This window comes from Macaca mulatta, chromosome 9 (assembly GCF_049350105.2).
Source record: "Macaca mulatta isolate MMU2019108-1 chromosome 9, T2T-MMU8v2.0, whole genome shotgun sequence".
NCBI lineage: Eukaryota > Metazoa > Chordata > Mammalia > Primates > Cercopithecidae > Macaca > Macaca mulatta.
In genome coordinates, this window is record NC_133414.1 from 111,463,289 (window position 1) to 111,481,860 (window position 18,572).

General features: G+C 43.4%; 1 protein-coding gene and 2 long non-coding RNA genes across 4 annotated transcripts in view; 1 reads left to right on the top strand and 2 right to left on the bottom strand.

The window, feature by feature from the left end:
- The window catches only part of GOT1 (glutamic-oxaloacetic transaminase 1), a 32,061-nt gene that overhangs the window by 3,481 nt on the left and 10,008 nt on the right, over window positions 1-18,572 (bottom strand). The window contains exons 3-8 of one of the 2 annotated variants that reach the window (XR_013398240.1): window positions 6,366-6,489; window positions 5,776-5,888; window positions 5,401-5,505; window positions 3,366-3,516; window positions 3,111-3,276; window positions 1,714-2,366 (exon numbers count right to left, since the gene is read on the bottom strand). Coding sequence is in view for 1 of the 2 variants with exons in the window: in XM_015147909.3 (XP_015003395.1) it covers window positions 2,224-2,366; window positions 3,111-3,276; window positions 3,366-3,516; window positions 5,401-5,505; window positions 5,776-5,888; window positions 6,366-6,489 (802 nt within the window). In the remaining variant the exon portion in view is untranslated. The remainder of the gene's footprint in view (window positions 1-1,713; window positions 2,367-3,110; window positions 3,277-3,365; window positions 3,517-5,400; window positions 5,506-5,775; window positions 5,889-6,365; window positions 6,490-18,572) is intronic. The other variant, XM_015147909.3, reaches the window with a different exon arrangement.
- Window positions 1,369-13,429, top strand: LOC144331249 (uncharacterized). Its single transcript, XR_013398245.1, has 2 exons — window positions 1,369-1,500; window positions 11,413-13,429. It is a non-coding gene; the product is annotated as an uncharacterized LOC144331249 (long non-coding RNA).
- LOC144331248 (uncharacterized) lies at window positions 7,421-10,836 on the bottom strand. Its single transcript, XR_013398244.1, has 2 exons — window positions 8,933-10,836; window positions 7,421-8,238 (listed from the first exon to the last, which is right to left on the bottom strand). It is a non-coding gene; the product is annotated as an uncharacterized LOC144331248 (long non-coding RNA).

Here is an 18,572-nt window from a genome sequence, read left to right on the forward strand (position 1 = left end):
TTTTCCGGCCAGGTGCAGTAGCTCACGCTTGTAATCCCAGCACCTTGGAAGACCGAGGCAGGCAGATCACTTGAGCTCAGGAGTTTGAGATCAGCCTAAGCAATATGGTGAAACCCCGTTTCTACAAAAAAATTAGATGGGCATGGTAGTCCATGCCTGTGGTCCCAGCCACTCAGAGGCTGAGGTGGAAAGATCACCTGAGCCCAGGGGGTGGAAGTTGCAATGACTCGAGATTGCACCACTGCACTCTACCTTGGGTGACAGAGCGAGACCCTGTCTCAAAAAAAAAAAAAAAAAAGGCCGGGCATGGTGGCTCATGCCTATAATCCCAGCACTTTGGGAGGCGGGGCAGGTGGATCACTTTGAGGTCAAGAGTTTGAGACCAGCCTGGTCAACATGGTGAAACCCTGTCTCTACGAAAAATACAAAAATTAGCCAGGTGTGGTGGCTTATGCCTGTAGTCCCCGCTACTTGAGAGGCTGAGGCAGGAGAATCGCTTGAATCCAGGAGGTGGAGGTTGCAGTGAGCCAAGATTGTGCCACTACACTCCAGTCTGAGCAACAGAGCAAGACTCTGTCTCAAAAAGAAAAAAAAAAAAGTTGGGAGGAAAACAAAACCCCTGTTTTTAGTAAGGGCAAATGATGTCAAGCGCTAAAAATACAACTTTTGTGTCATAAGCACAGTTCTATTCTCATCATTTTCCCAATTCATAATATTAATAAAACTAATTTCCTCTTGTGGATAATGGGAAGATATGGATATTTTATAGGGAGACATTCCCATATTGTGAGCTTTTAGACTATTACTACTAAAGATTATTAATCTGTTACTTATAATATTTTTACAATTGTGAGTGAATTAATTCTCCGTTCCACAGTCAAGAGGACATCTACAGCTAACTGAGCTATTTCTTTACTTTCTTAGGTAGCTTCATTTTACCCCAAAGTATTTTGAGGGGTCCACAATACAAGCTCTATTAACTTTCATTTATATTTATTTCCTTTGGATTTTTCTGAGAGCACTTCACGCTGGCACTGTGATGGCCCCAGTTAAATACCTCCCCACGGCCTCTGCTGTTATACCTACAAACCAAGCCAGCCACACATCCCTCCCTAGAGTCACTGGGACACACAGGTGAGTGGCCACATCTGCACTGTGGGAATTACTAAAGAAATGATGCCTGTAATCTCAGCTACTTGGGAGGCTGACGCAGGAGAATCGCCTGAATTCGGGAGGTGGAGGTTGCAGTGAGTCGAGATCACACCACTGCACTCCAGCTTGGGCAACAGAGCAAGATTCCATCTCAAAAAAAAAGAAGAAGAAATGCCTCTTCTGTCATCAGATGGGACTGCAGATGGCAGATGTGCCCTACTGACAACCGACCAAGATCACGCATGACCGCCTACTAGATTTTCAATCAGCTTTAATTCCAACCACCAATCTAGGTTCTTTTTTTTGTTTTGTTTTAAGACAGAGTCAAGCTCTGTCACCCAGGCTGGAGTGCAGTGGTGTGGTGTCAGCTCACTGCAAGCTCCGCCTCCCGGGTTCACACCATTCTCCTGCCTCAGCCTCCCGAGTAGCTGGGACTACAGGCACCCGCTACCATGCCCAGCTAATTTTTTTGTATTTTTAGTAGAGACAGGGTTTCACCGTGTTGGCCAGGATGGTCTTGATCTCCCGAACTCGTGATCTGCCTGCCTTGGCCTCCCAAACTGCTGGGATTACAGGTGTGAGCCACTGCGCCCAGCCCAATCTAGGTTCTTGTTTATGAAATGCAGAGATAACTTTGTAACCCCTTTTTGAGGATAATATCTAGAAATAGGAAAGATCTGTTAAGAAATCAGGTCTCTGAATAATCATACATATTTATATTCAGGATTAAGGCAAACCCAAAATGTACCTGAGCATTTATAAGAACCTTTCATAAATTAAGGCTCCCAGCTACCAATCCTGTTACCTACTGGCTGGCTCTGAGCCACTTCCCAGCCCACAAAAATGGAAATATCTTGGCTGTGGGTCAGCAGGGCAGACCACAATACTCTTCTGAGACCCAAAGAGTTTACGAGACCGTGGGACACCGTAAGAAAACCTAACTTGTCTTGGTCCAAAGCAACGGCTACCCAATTAGGCAAAGGCCGTGAGGGTGAGCTCAAGGCCAGCGACTGAAAGGAATGTTGTGTGTCTACATGCACACATGTGCTGGAGGTGGTAGGGGCCACTTACGGTTCAACCCAGTGTAGCTGAACATGCCAATTTGATCAGTGATGTGGTTCCAGGTCCCAGGGGTTTTGAGGGCTTCTAGTCGTGCCCTGAGTTCAGATCTCATGGTCAGAATCCGGTCAGCCATTGTCTTCACATTACCTTTCCTGAAGCATGGACAGTGACATAAATACCAATCCAGACAGGAAAGATGGTACCCGAAAACACACAGGTTTAAAAACCGTAATTTAAATGACAGCCGACAATGGGATCATAACCTGCCTATTATGGCATGTGGATGTCTGGATGGGTGGATGAACATACCAGAGAGAGAGACACTTAGGGGGAAGAAGGAAAGGACTACATTTCCTAGTGAGTCTAGTGCTGGTCTTGGGTATACTGGCCATAATACACTCACGTTTCAACTCAGGCTTCACCGAGGTGCTGCTATAGATATTAATGGGGTAATATGTTTCATCAGGACTTATTAAATAGAGATTGCAGATGTAGCTACTATATAAAATTACTGTTCTAAAATAAGATAAAGTGTAGGTAAGTTACAGATAAAAACCAAGAGCTCCCAAACTGTTAAACTGCCTAGAGGCTGGGTATTCTATTCTGTTGGGAATGCCTTCCTGGGTTTTCAAACTTTATGGGGAGGAAGACTGGGTGGAGGGGAAATTGGGGAAAACTACCATTCACCGAATGCCCCCTCCTCTCTTCCAGGTGTTGTGTTATGCACATGTGAGGTAGGTATCAGCCCGTTTTACAAATATCTGAGAGTCAAAGAAGTTAATGTAATTTGATCCTGCTTCTGCCAAAATGAAAGGAAGAGACCCAGTTAAAGGTACTGGGACAATTACTGCTCTGCACTCTCCACCCCCTGGCGCACCAAACTGGGAGCCCCTTACCATTCCTCAAAGAGCTCAGGGTTAGAGAGGGTGTCGGCCACGATTCGTGCTCCCTGGGCGGGGGGATTGGACCAAGTAATCCGCACAATCTTCTCCATCTGGGAAAGGACTCGCAGGATGCTCTCAGGTTCTTTTCCAACCACAGTCAGATTCCCAACTCTCTCATCTAAAGAGAGGGAACACAATCAGCTGTGGCTGCCAAAGCGGGGAGTGATGCGGGGAGATGGGGCTGTAACTCCTCGGGAGAGCACTCACTGTAGAGCCCGAAGTTCTTGGAGAAGGACTGGGCACAGAAGAACTCGAAGCCTTCAGACACAAAATAGCGAATGGCCCAGGCATCTCTCTCTAGGTTTCCAGATGCAAAGCCCTGATAGGCTGAGTCAAAGAAGGGGAACAGAAACCGGTGCTGCAGGGAAGGAAAGTGAGTCAAGGCAGGAAATCCTTCTGGCACCAACCTCAGACACCAGCCTTCCTTCTCCAGCTGATGCCTGGAGGGAATTTCAAACGTTGTCCATTTCTCCTATTTCTTGACTATATGCACCCAAACACCACTTTACATCCATTTCTCTCTACAACCAGCAAGTGCAACCTTTTCCGTAAACTTTACTTTTTAAAAGTACATTGTCCTAGAGTATCCCAATTCAGCTTAAACAGGGCTTACTTCTGATGCAAGGAGGCAGTGTCCTACGTTGTGGATTCTCCTCCGTAAATTTCTGGCGTGAGAGCCTTAGTCAAGTGTAGGCTTGGTATCCCCAGGGCTCCTCACAACCTCAAGGCTATTCTACTAGGTACTCAAGAGGAAGGGAACAGAGTAGCCTCCATTCTTGTCACTCATCTCCTCAAAGAGCTCTCCACAGGGAACCTGCTTCTACAGCTGGGCTCTCTGAGTGGACACCGCTTCCCTCCCTAGAACTGTCCAAGCCTTTGGTTATACTTTGATTCCCATCTCTTAGGTGTATCTTGATTAGGCGGGACTGGGAGGTGTCTGGACTCCTAGCCCAGGATGACTCCTCTACAGCTCATCCCCCACATCCTGGCACCCCCCAAGTCCTATCAGTCCTGTCTCTTCAGAGCTCCCAAATCCTTTTGCATCTCAGTGTCCCCACTGCTACCTACTTCATCCAGGTCACCATCAACTCCTACCTGGGCTATGGCAACGGTCTCCTAACTGCTCCCACAGCCTGTTTAGTCTTGCCTCTCTCTGATCCATTCCCCGCTGTGACATCAGGGTGACCTTAAGATCATGCACATCTGATCATGTCACTCCCCGACATCCAAGATTTCAGTGGTTCCCCACTGCCCTGAGAATAAAGTCTAAGCCTCAGTACAGAGGCCGCCCTTATTCACTCTAGCCTCATCTCTCACACTCCCCATGATCTCTGCCTGGGGCTTCTGACTATGCTCTGCCCTCTGCAGAGTACATCCCTTCCCTGTCAACGCCTGTCTGCTGATGCCTTCTTAACTCTTCCCCATCCTACAGGACTCAACATGGAAACCACTTCTTCCAGGAAGGTTCCTGCCACCAACCCCCAACTCCCACATATACACTGCCCAAAGTCTGCACTATGTACCCCATATAACACCATCAACACAGCTATCTCACAGTATCGCAGCTGCCTTAGTACTCGTCCATCTCCACAAACAGGCTGTCTGTCTTTGAGGGTAGGGACTGCATCTGCTCCGTTCAATACTGTATTCCCACAGTGCCCAATACACAGCAGTTCCTCAGTAAGTATTCTACAGACTCGTTAACGAAGAATAGACACACTTTCAGCTAGGAATTCCCACCTAGAAATTACGCCAAAGAAATCATAAAGGGAAGTTTTGTTATATAATTGTTCATCAGATCAAGTAATCTGAAGTAAACCTAAATATTCATCAGATGATTTACCCCATCCCTCATATGACACATCCATGAAAGGAATATAATATAGCTATGAAAAATGATGCTGCAAAATATTCAATGACGTGTATATAAAGAAGTGAAAATGAGAAACAAATTGTGTTGCAAAAAACAGTACAGACAAAATGATCTCATCTTTGTAAAACATATATATATAAAACTAGACACACACATACACACACACACACACAGAGTCTGACATTCCATCTACCAAAACATTAACAGTGTCTTTCTTTAGGTAATAAAATTTACAGTTAATACTTATTTTTTCTTTGGACTTTTCCCATTTTCCTAATTCCTCAGCAAACAGCAAACAGGTATTACTTCTGAATACATTAAATAAGAAAACATACTATTTTTTAAGAGATGCTCAGAAGAGGCAGTTACCTTCATGACAGAAGCAATCTGCTTCCACTGCTCTGGAGTTGGGTCGGTCCCAGTTGGGTTGTGTGCACAGGCATGGAGGACAATGATGGAGAACTCAGGAGCGTTCTGAGGAGAAGGAAGCTATGTCAGCTCTGACACTGACGGCAATACTGGGAGACAGCAGCAGATCAGTCAGTGATGGAGGGCAAAGGGCAATCATATTCTTGTCACTCTTTCATGTCTCTTTTGTGCCCTCTCTCTTATGTGCTATGTCAGAAACCACCATCTGGTGTGGGGAAGGTGTCTCAGACCCCTTCACTTAGCAACTGGTCCAAAGACTTTGCCTGCTATTCCTGACACCATGCAATTCTCTACTTTTTCCTCTAAATCACCCACCTCCAGATCATTCAGGAAGCCCTGGAGGTCCAGTCCTCTCTTCTCTGCATCCCAGTAGCGATAGGACCGAATGTCTTTAAAACCAGCAGCGGAAAATACAGCATTGTGATTCTCTGCATGCAAAGGAGTAAAAAGTTAAGCACTTTTACAAACACTAGGAGGCATGAGTGGAAAGGATGCAAGTCAGCTTCCAGGGCCCTCCCAGGCTCAGTGTCCACTGGGCATCATCCAGGCTGGGGGTTAAGATGTAGAGGAATGACTGTAACCAAGAACAAGTTCAACCAGTCACATTAATGCCAGACTTATATTCTACTACAATGATACTTCCTGCATCTACATTCTATGCCTCCTCTGGGGAGTTTCAACATAGCCTTGGTAGATACAAGTCTACCAAGAGTCTTGAGAAAGAGTATTCTTAACTTGATTTTGAGCAGCAGGTTTCTCATGCACTGCCATAACCCACTGTTCAAACCATTCCCAATGGTCAGTTGTTCCAGGGCTGGATTACATTTTCTGTGTAACCAGGGAGAGTCATGAGGATAATTCTCTCTGGTTTCTGTTTTTCCTCTCACTTCAGCTGAAAAACTCACCCCAGGTTGGTGAGGACACGTAGACGGGTGTGTTCTTGTTGTTTGTTCCATTGTACCAGCGCGCTAAGAAATCAGCCCCAATTCGAAGTGCACCCGTTCCCCCCAAAGACTGCACACCTCCTACCTGAAAGAGAAGAAATAGGGTCACACGCTGATAATGGTAAGGTTAGATAATATTTATAAAAATAAGGTAATAATGAGTACTTACTCTGTGCCTGTTCTGTGCTAAGCCTTTTAATCATATTAGCTCATCAAAACCTTACAACAACTACATAAAAAAGGTACTATGATTTGCCCATGTTTACAACTGAGGAAACTGAGGCTGAGAGAGGTAAAGAACCTTGCTCAAAGTTACCAGCTACTGAGCAGGAGTGCCAGTCTTCAACCCAGGAGGTCTGACACTAGAAGAAGCTTCCTTTCTGAACACAGAGGTAGAGGACACACCAAGGCCACAGTGTGTGTGTGTGTGTGCGCGCGTGTATGAAACCTATCTCTTCAGCACCCATCCTAAGATCAAACTTACCCTCTAGCATAAGCCTCTAAAACAGTGTTCCTAACTTGTCATTGACATCAATCTGTACTACTCCTCATCTCTAGAATTCAGGCTTATTAATCCTTAGAAGTACATTCTAACAAAACAGAGGTGATGCATGAATACTACTTCCCTCTCCTTGGCTTCCTCTCTCTCTCTTTTTTTTTTTTTTTTTTTTCTTTTTGAGACAGAGTCTCATTCTGTTGCCCAGGTTGGAGTGCAGTGGCATGGTCTCAGCTCACTGCAACCTCCGCCTCCCAGGTTCAAGTGATTCTCCTACCTCAACCTTCTGAGTAGCTGGGACTACAGGTGCCCGCCACCATGCCTGGCTAATTTTTTGTATATTTAGTGGAGACGGGATTTCATCATTTTGGCCAGGCTGGTCTCGAACTCCTGACCTTGTGATCCACCTGCCTTGGCCTCTCAAACTGCTGGGATTACAGGTGTGAGCCACTGCACCTGGCCGGCTTCCTCTCATCTTAAAGTGACCTAACATAGGCAACAATAAAAGTCATATTTTATCTTTTTATTTATTTATTTTACTTTAAGTTCTGGGACACATGTGCAGAATGTGCAGGTTTGTTATATAGGTATACATGTGTCATGGTGGTTTGTTGCACCCATCAACCCGTCATCTAGGTTTTAAGCCCCGCATGCATTAGGTATTTGTCCTAATGTTCTCCCTCCCCTTGCCAACCAACCACTGACAGGCCCTGGTGTGTGATGTTCCCCTCCCTGTATCCACGTGTTCTCATTGTTCAGCTCCCACTTATAAGTGAGAAGATGTGGTGTTTGGTTTCCTATTCCTATATTTTATCATTTACAAAATGCTTTCACGTACATTCAATGCCCACATGCCCTCAAAAGTCAAGTCTATATCCCCTGACACATGAGGAACTGATTCAGAGACGTGTTTTCCCAAAGGATACACAGCTGTGAGTGGCACAGCTCAGCACAAATCCAGGTTTTCCATTCTAGACCAAGTCACTACATTCTAATGATGTAGTTATTAGAATAGATCTTTGCCTATAGATCTTTGACTTTGCCTTTTCAAAATTCTAATTAGGTTTCAGCATAAGTCAGCAGAAAAATGTCATAAACCACGTTGCCCAATTTACCTCAAGGATTGAAGAGAAAGGAAGAAAAAGATCACATGAAAAAGTATATCTAGCCAGATGCAGTGGCTCACGCCTGTGATCCCAGTACTTTGGGAGGCCAAGGCAGGTGGATCACTTGAGCCCAGGAGTTTGAGATCCAGCCTGGCCAACACGGTGAAACCCTGTTGCTGCTAAAATTACAAAAAAATTAGCCAGGCATGGTGGCACACACCTGTAATCCCAGCTACTCGGGAGGCTGACACACGAGAATCATTTGAACCTAGGAGGTAGAGGTTGCAGTAAGCCAAGATCGCACCACTGCCCTCCAGCCTGGGCAACACGGCGAGACTCTGTCTCAAATAAATAAATAAATACAAGGAGGGACACACACCAATCTTCTAACAGTGGCAACCTCTGGAGAGGGGTCCAAGGATGTAGTGGTTGAAAGGGACTTTGGCCTAATCTGTAAGTCGTTTTTTTAAAAATAAGATGAATGTATTCATGTATTAGTCATAAAATTTTACAACAATTTAAAACATCTATTTAGATGTATGAGATTTACTATTAAATAATCCAGCTTTGGTGGAGGGCAGGGAGGCAGGGAGGCAGGGAGTGGGGTAGAGGGAAATATACAGGATTGAACCTATACAGATAATTGTCGAAGCTAGGTGATGGATACATTCCTCATACTAGCAGGGATTCATTCTTCATACTGTTTTCTCTACTTTCATATAGATTTGAAATTTTCCATAATAAAAAGGTTTTTTTTGTTGTTGCTTTTTGTTTTATGAGAGAGTCTCGCTCTGTTGCCCAGGCTGGACTGCAGAGGTGCGATCTCGGCTTACTGCAACCTCTGCCTCCTGGATTCAAGTGATTCTCCTGCCTCAGCCTCCTGAGTAGCTGGGATTACAGACATGCGCCACCACACCAAAAAAAACCTGGCTAATTTTTGTATTTTTAGTAGAGATGGGGTTTCACCATGTTGGTCAGGCTGGTCTCGAACTCCTGACCTGGTGATCCGCCTGCCTCGGCCTCCCAAAGTGCTGGGATTACAGGTGTGAGCCACCACACCTGGCCAATAAAAAGGTTTTAAAACTCTTCTTAGAGAAGAAAAGCTTCCTAAATCTTTTTAAGAACCTAACATAACATTGATGCTAAAAGACAACAAAAGGGAAAAAAGTAGAATGAGAGACCTAGCTCGTACCTTGATACTAACTTCCCAAGTAAACACTAATGAACAGTATTAATCCAGCAGTACATTCAAATTACCCCCTTGATTGAGAGTCATCCCATGAATGGATTATAAGAGACATAAAACCTGCCATGCTGCTAGATAGAGAAAACCCAAATGATCATCACAACAGATAAGAAAAGCTTGGCTATTCCTGAGATAAATGCTTAGTAATATAGGAAACAGTGGATATTCCCTGAAAATGACTGAAAAAAATTCATTCAACCCATAAGTCAGCTTAAAAACAATAAATCGTTTAGCGGAAACCCCATTTAAGCCAGGAACAAGGCAATGATACCAATTATAGGCACTATTATGCACCAATGTTCTGTTTGTATTTATAGGTGTGAGCATCTGTGAAAGAATACTATCTGAAATATGAAACATAAGCAAAGTTGACACTCAAGGGGATGCAGAAGTAAACACAGCTGTACATTACAGAGACGAGCGAAGGCAGTGCACTGGGGTGAAAATGCTCAGTGTATGTCAGATTTGGTGGGCTAACTTCTCTGTTCTTTACAGTGATCTTTACTGAGCACTCATCCCTTGCTATTACTTTAAAAGTTTTGCCCCCACATTGTGGCTTACCTGAATTCTTTATACAAATTGCTACCAAGATGATACAACACAAATGTGCATTTATTTTTTATAGGTTTGTCATCCAGCTAAGTTGAATGTCAATTTCATACATGACTTCACATTTCAGATACCTAAGACACTCTGGAGTGCTAATACTTCCTAAGCATATGAGCAAGACTTCCCTTGAACATGGTTTTAACTTCTGGAAACATGACAGACACCAGTGGAAACATTTCCAGGCATAATTTTTCATTTCCTGTGCCCAACTTTTAACTCCACCCTTTCTCTCCCACTACAGAAAGCCAATTCATTTTTTCAAAAAGTCAGAATACTTTAAAAATGTGCTCAGACAGGAGGGCGGAGCAAGAGGGCCGAATAGGAACAGCTCCAGTCTCCAACTCCCAGCGCCAGCGACACAGAAGACCGGTGATTTCTGCATTTTCAACTGAGGTACTGGGTTCATCTCACTGGGGAGTGCCGGACGATCGGTGCTGGTCAGCTGCTGCAGCCCGACCAGCGAGAGCTGAAGCAGGGCGAGGCATTGCCTCACCTGGGAAGCGCAAGGGGGAAGGGAATCCCTTTTCCTAGCCAGGGGAACTGAGACACACAACACCTGGAAAATCGGGTAACTCCCACCCCAATACTGCGCTTTAGGCAAACAGGCACACCAGGAGATCATATCCCACACCTGGCCGGGAGGGTCCCACACCCACGGAGCCTCCCTCATTGCTAGCACAGCAGTCTGTCATCTACCGGCAAGGCAGCAGCGAGGCTGGGGGAGGGGCGCCCGCCATTGCTCAGGCTTAAGTAGGTAAACAAAGCTGCTGGGAAGCTCGAACTGGGTGGAGCTCATAGCAGCTCAAGGAAACCTGCCTGTCTCTGTAGACTCCACCTCTGGGGACAGGGCAATAACAAACACAGCCGAAACCTCTGCAGACGCAAACGACTCTGTCTGACAGCTTTGAAGAGAGCAGTGGATCTCCCAACACGGAGGTTGAGATCTGAGAAGGGACAGACTCCCTGCTCAAGTGGGTCCCTGACCCCTGAGTAGCCTAACTGGGAGACATCCCCCACTAGGGGCAGTCTGACACCCCACACCTCACAGGGTGGAGTACACCCCTGAGAGGAAGCTTCCAAAGCAAGAATCAGACAGGTACACTCGCTGTTCAGAAATATTCTATCTTCTGCAGCCTCTGCTGCTGATACCCAGCCAAACAGGGTCTGGAGTGGACCTCAAGCAATCTCCAACAGACCTACAGCTGAGGGTCCTGACTGTTAGAAGGAAAACTATCAAACAGGAAGGACACCTACACCAAAACCCCATCAGTACATCACCATCATCAAAGACCAGAGGCAGATAAAACCACAAAGATGGGGAAAAGGCAGGGCAGAAAAGCTGGAAATTCAAAAAATAAGAGCGCATCTCCCCCGGCAAAGGAGCGCAGCTCATCGCCAGCAACGGATCAAAGCTGGACGGAGAATGACTTTGACGAGATGAGAGAAGAAGGCTTCAGTCCATCAAATTTCTCAGAGCTAAAGGAGGAATTAGGTACCCAGCGCAAAGAAACTAAAAATCTTGAAAAAAAAAGTGGAAGAATGGATGGCTAGAGTAATTAATGCAGAGAAGGTCATAAACGAAATGAAAGAGATGAAAACCATGACACGAGAAATACGTGACAAATGCACAAGCTTCAGTAACCGACTCGATCAACTGGAAGAAAGAGTATCTGCGATTGAGGATCAAATGAATGAAATGAAGCGAGAAGAGAAACCAAAAGAAAAAAGAAGAAAAAGAAATGAACAAAGCCTGCAAGAAGTATGGGATTATGTAAAAAGACCAAATCTACGTCTGATTGGGGTGCCTGAAAGTGAGGGGGAAAATGGAACCAAGTTGGAAAACAGTCTTCAGGATATCATCCAGGAGAACTTCCCCAACCTAGTAGGGCAGGCCAACATTCAAATCCAGGAAATACAGAGAACGCCACAAAGATACTCCTTGAGAAGAGCAACTCCAAGACACGTAATTGCCAGATTCACCAAAGGTGAAATGAAGGAAAAAATCTTAAGGGCAGCCAGAGAGAAAGGTCGAGTTACCCACAAAGGGAAGCCCATCAGACTAACAGCAGATCTCTCGGCAGAAACTCTCCAAGCCAGAAGAGAGTGGGGGCCAATATTCAACATTCTTAAAGAAAAGAATTTTAAACCCAGAATTTCATATCCAGCCAAACTAAGTTTCGTAAGTGAAGGAGAAATAAAATCCTTTACAGATAAGCAAATGCTTAGAGATTTTGTCACCACTAGGCCTGCCTTACAAGAGACCCTGAAGGAAGCACTAAACATGGAAAGGAACAACCGGTACCAGCCATTGCAAAAACATGCCAAAATGTAAAGACCATCGAGGCTAGGAAGAAACTGCATCAACTAACGAGCAAAATAACCAGTTAATATCATAATGGCAGGATCAAGTTCACACATAACAATCTTAACCTTAAATGTAAATGGACTAAATGCTCCAATTAAAAGACACAGACTGGCAAACTGGATAAAGAGTCAAGACCCATCAGTCTGCTGTATTCAGGAGACCCATCTCACACGCAGAGACATACATAGGCTCAAAATAAAGGGATGGAGGAAGATTTACCAAGCAAATGGAGAACAAAAAAAAGCGGGGGTTGCAATACTAGTCTCTGATAAAAAAGACTTTAAACCATCAAAGATCAAAAGAGACAAAGAAAGCCATTACATAATGGTAAAGGGATCAATTCAACAGGAAGAGCTAACTATCCTAAATATATATGCACCCAATACAGGAGCACCCAGATTCATAAAGCAAGTCCTTAGAGACTTACAAAGAGACTTAGACTCCCATACAATAATAATGGGAGACTTCAACACTCCACTGTCAACATTAGACAGATCAACGAGACAGAAAGTTAACAAGGATATCCAGGAATTGAACTCATCTCTGCAGCAAGCAGACCTAATAGACATCTATAGAACTCTCCACCCCAAATCAACAGAATATACATTCTTCTCAGCACCACATTGTACTTACTCCAAAATCGACCACGTAATTGGAAGTAAAGCACTCCTCAGCAAATGTACAAGAACAGAAATTATAACAAACTGTCTCTCAGACCACAGTGCAATCAAACTAGATCTCAGGACTAAGAAACTCAATCAAAACCGCTCAACTACATGGAAACTGAACAACCTGCTCCTGAATGACTACTGGGTACATAACGAAATGAAGGCAGAAATAAAGATGTTCTTTGAAACCAATGAGAACAAAGATACAACATACCAGAATCTCTGGGACACATTTAAAGCAGTGTGTAGAGGGAAATTTATAGCACTAAATGCCCACAAGAGAAAGCAGGAAAGATCTAAAATTGACACTCTAACATCACAATTAAAAGAACTAGAGAAGCAAGAGCAAACACATTCGAAAGCTAGCAGAAGGCTAGAAATAACTAAGATCAGAGCAGAACTGAAGGAGATAGAGACACAAAAAACCCTCCAAAAAATCAATGAATCCAGGAGTTGGTTTTTTGAAAAGATCAACAAAATTGACAGACCACTAGCAAGACTAATAAAGAAGAAAAGAGAGAAGAATCAAATCGACGCAATTAAAAATGATAAAGGGGATATCACCACCGACCCCACAGAAATACAAACTACCATCAGAGAATACTATAAACACCTCTACGCAAATAAACTGGAAAATCTAGAAGAAATGGATAATTTCCTGGACACTTACACTCTTCCAAGACTAAACCAGGAAGAAGTTGAATCCCTGAATAGACCAATAGCAGGCTCTGAAATTGAGGCAATAATTAATAGCCTACCAACCAAAAAAAGTCCAGGACCAGATGGATTCACAGCTGAATTCTACCAGAGGTACAAGGAGGAGTTGGTACCATTCCTTCTGAAACTATTCCAATCAATAGAAAAAGAGGGAATCCTCCCTAACTCATTTTATGAGGCCAACATCATCCTGATACCAAAGCCTGGCAGAGACACAACAAAAAAAGAGAATTTTAGACCAATATCCCTGATGAACATCAATGCAAAAATCCTCAATAAAATACTGGCAAACCGGATTCAGCAACACATCAAAAAGCTTATCCACCATGATCAAGTGGGCTTCATCCCTGGGATGCAAGGCTGGTTCAACATTCGCAAATCAATAAACATAATCCAGCATATAAACAGAACCAAAGACAAGAACCACATGATTATCTCAATAGATGCAGAAAAGGCTTTTGACAAAATTCAACAGCCCTTCATGCTAAAAACGCTCAATAAATTCGGTATTGATGGAACGTACCTCAAAATAATAACAGCTATTTATGACAAACCGACAGCCAATATCATACTGAATGGGCAAAAACTGGAAAAATTCCCTTTGAAAACTGGCATAAGACAGGGATGTCCTCTCTCACCACTCCTATTCAACACAGTGTTGGAAGTTCTGGCTAGGGCAATTAGGCAAGAGAAAGAAATCAAGGGTATTCAGTTAGGAAAAGAAGAAGTCAAACTGTCCCTGTTTGCAGATGACATGATTGTATATTTAGAAAACCCCATTGTCTCAGCCCAAAATCTCCTTAAGCTGATAAGCAACTTCAGCAAAGTCTCAGGATACAAAATTAATGTGCAAAAATCACAAGCATTCTTATACACCAGTAACAGACAAACAGAGAGCCAAATCAGGAATGAACTTCCATTCACAATTGCTTCAAAGAGAATAAAATACCTAGGAATCCAACTTGCAAGGGATGTAAAGGACCTCTTCAAGGAGAACTACAAACCACTGCTCAGTCAAATAAAAGAGGACACAAACAAATGGAAGAACATACCATGCTCACGGATAGGAAGAATCAATATCGTGAAAATGGCCATACTGCCCAAGGTAATTTATAGATTCAATGCCATCCCCATCAAGCTACCAATGAGTTTCTTCATAGAACTGGAAAAAACTGCTTTAAAGTTCATATGGAACCAAAAAAGAGCCCGCATCTCCAAGAAAATCCTAAGTCAAAAGAACAAAGCTGGAGGCATCACGCTACCTGACTTCAAACTATACTACAAGGCTACAGTAACCAAAACAGCATGGTACTGGTATCAAAACAGAGATATAGACCAATGGAACAGAACAGAGTCCTCAGAAATAATACCACACATCTACAGCCATCTGATCTTTGACAAACCTGAGAGAAACAAGAAATGGGGAAAGGATTCCCTATTTAATAAATGGTGCTGGGAAAATTGGCTAGCCATAAGTAGAAAGCTGAAACTGGATCCTTTCCTTACTCCTTATACGAAAATTAATTCAAGATGGATTAGAGACTTAAATGTTAGACCTAATACCATAAAAATCCTAGAGGAAAACCTAGGTAGTACCATTCAGGACATAGGCATGGGCAAAGACTTCATGTCTAAAACACCAAAAGCAACGGCAGCAAAAGCCAAAATTGACAAATGGGATCTCATTAAATTAAAGAGCTTCTGCACAGCAAAAGAAACTACCATCAGAGTGAACAGGCAACCTACAGAATGGGAGAAAATTTTTGCAATCTACTCATCTGACAAAGGGCTAATATCCAGAACCTACAAAGAACTCAAACAAATTTACAAGAAAAAAACAAACAACCCCATCAAAAAGTGGGCAAAGGATATGAACAGACATTTCTCAAAAGAAGACATTCATACAGCCAACAGACACATGAAAAAATGCTCATCATCACTGGCCATCAGAGAAATGCAAATCAAAACCACAATGAGATACCATCTCACACCAGTTAGAATGGCGATCATTAAAAAGTCAGGAAACAACAGGTGCTGGAGAGGATGTGGAGAAATAGGAACACTTTTACACTGTTGGCGGGATTGTAAACTAGTTCAACCATTATGGAAAACAGTATGGCGATTCCTCCAGGATCTAGAACTAGATGTACCATATGACCCAGCCATCCCATTACTGGGTATATACCCAAAGGATTATAAATTATGCTGCTATAAAGACACATGCACACGTATGTTTATGGCAGCACTATTCACAATAGCAAAGACTTGGAATCAACCCAAATGTCCATCAGTGACAGATTGGATTAAGAAAATGTGGCACATATACACCATGGAATACTATGCAGCCATCAAAAAGGATGAGTTTGAGTCCTTTGTAGGGACATGGATGCAGCTGGAAACCATCATTCTTAGCAAACTATCACAAGAACAGAAAACCAAACACCGCATGTTCTCACTCATAGGTGGGAACTGAACAATGAGATCACTTGGACTCAGGAAGGGGAACATCACACACAGGGGCCTATCATGGGGAGGGGGGAGGGGGGAGGGATTGCATTGGGAGTTATACCTGATGTAAATGATGAGTTGATGGGTGCAGCACACCAACACGGCACAAGTATACATATGTAACAAACCTGCACGTTATGCACCTGTACACTACAACTTAAAGTATAATAATAATAAATAAATTTTAAAAAAAATAAAAAATATATAATGAAAAAAAAAAAAATGTGCTTAGAAGAGATAAACCCACTCCACATTAACTAATCCTTGACATCCATGATATATATGACACTTGAAATATCAAATTCTCAAGAAGTTATCACTCCCTAAAACTATATTAAATACTGGATGGCTTCAGTGAAACACAAGTTGCTCTAAATATCAGCAATTAACAGAAACAAGTTTTTGGTGAATCAATAACACAGCAATTTGGTCATTCTGCGAACTGATTTTTGGCAAATTGTCCTACAGCCTAAGAATGTACTTGTTATAAAGGAAAATCACAACATCAAAGGAAATAAGTACAGACTTCTCAAGGAGCCAGGCAACTGGACCTGGGTAAACAGGAGTATCCAGAACAAGGGAAATCCAGGAAGACTTGGTATGAAGCTAGACAGAGCAGGCCACTGCTAGACATGTCAGCATATGATTGCTGGATTCTAGAACCCTTGTCTGAGATAACAATTTGTCAATACTATGACTTCACTGTGAGGACTAGGAGAGCAACCAGGAGCTGCCTGTGGCCAGAGCCATACTGCATTCATCTGGGTGGCTCCAGCATCTCTCACGGCATCCGGCACATGGTACTACATAAGCATGTGCTGAACTAGACGAAGAAAGAAGACAGTGGTTGTTGGGAACAGGCCCCCCAAAATCTGGCCATAAACTGGCCCTAAAACTGGCCCTAAACAAAATCTCTGCAGCACTGTGACATGTTCATGATAGCCATAACCCCCACGCTGGAAGGTTGTGGGTTTACCAGAATGAGGGCAAGGAACACCTGGCCCACCCAGGGTGGAAAACCGCTTAAAGGCGTTCTTAAACCACTAACAGCAGCAAGCGCGATCTGTGCCTTAAGGACATGCTCCTGCTGCAGTTAACTAGCCAAACCCATCCCTTTATTTCAGCCCATCCCTTTGTTTCCCATAAGGAATACTTTTAGTTAATCTATAATCTATAAAAACAATGCTTATCACTGGCTTGCTGTCAATAAATAAGTGGGTAAATCTCTGTTTGAGGCTCTCAGCTCTGAAGGCTGTGAGACCCCTGATTTCCCACTTCACACCCCTATATTTCTATGTGTATGTCTTTAATTCCTGTAGCGCCGCTGGTTTTGGGTCTCCCCGTCCGAGCTGGTCTCAGCAAGTGGTGAAAAGATGTGAGCCACAGCAAAAGCCCCAAGTCTCCTACAGGCAATCAAAGCGAGAGTGGGATGTCATGATGTGACAATGAGTTATGGCCCACGAGCCCTCCTTTCTACAATGCTCAGTAATCTCAAAGCTGAAACTACGCTGGGGATGAAAAATGAACATTTCTGTCTGGATCCTAAGATCTAAAAGTGGAAAAGTAGTACAAGGGAGTGAGGAGTCTAGAAAATAGGTCTCCACAAAATGGGTAAAGGATCTGGAAAGAAAAATCTAAGGGAAGAAATGATTACTGCTGGTTTTCTTGTTCATTCATTCTTTCATTTATGTCTCATCTTTAGTTTTGGCTCAAATGTCATTTCTATTTCTATCATAACCACCCTAGTTAAAACTGTATCCACTCCCAGAATTCCTAACATGCCTCCTCCTGCTCTATTTTCATAGCATTTATCATCTTTAGTATACTACATCATTTTCTTATTGATATAGTCAATAAGATTACATTTGTAGTCCGTTCCTCTCCCCAAAACTGAAAGCAAAGGCAGAGGATTCTGTATATTTGAGTCCCTGCTGTGCTCTAGCATCTGAACAGTGCCTGGCTCTAGTAGTGGGCATCTGATGACTGAAGGAATGAATGAATCCAAACCTCTGTAATCTGAGGTACCTGGATAAGAGCCAAATGCTGAAAATCTGCAAGGTAAATAAGTAAGCAATGATCCCTGCTCTGGGGAAAGTTAGGGTCTTGTGGGAGATGAAGACTTATAAAATTGTCCACTATAGTAAGCACAGTTAAGTACTGTTATTCCCAAGCTGTGAACAAAGTCCTGTGATAACTCAGAGAGCTTAAACAACAAGCTCTGCCTAAAATACCTAAGGACTCAGTGTGGAAGTGATCCCTGATCAGCTCTTGAAGGACTTAGAGGTGGGGACTGCAGAGCTAGAGAAGTAAGGGAGGGCATTCCAAGTGGAGGGAAGGGCCAGGCAAAGGTTCTTAGTCATGGCAGGGCCCAGTAAGTCTAGAAAACAGCAAGGCTCTTAGAATGGCAGGACCTCTAGTGGAGTGAGGGGAAGTCACCAACTGTAAGAACAGGA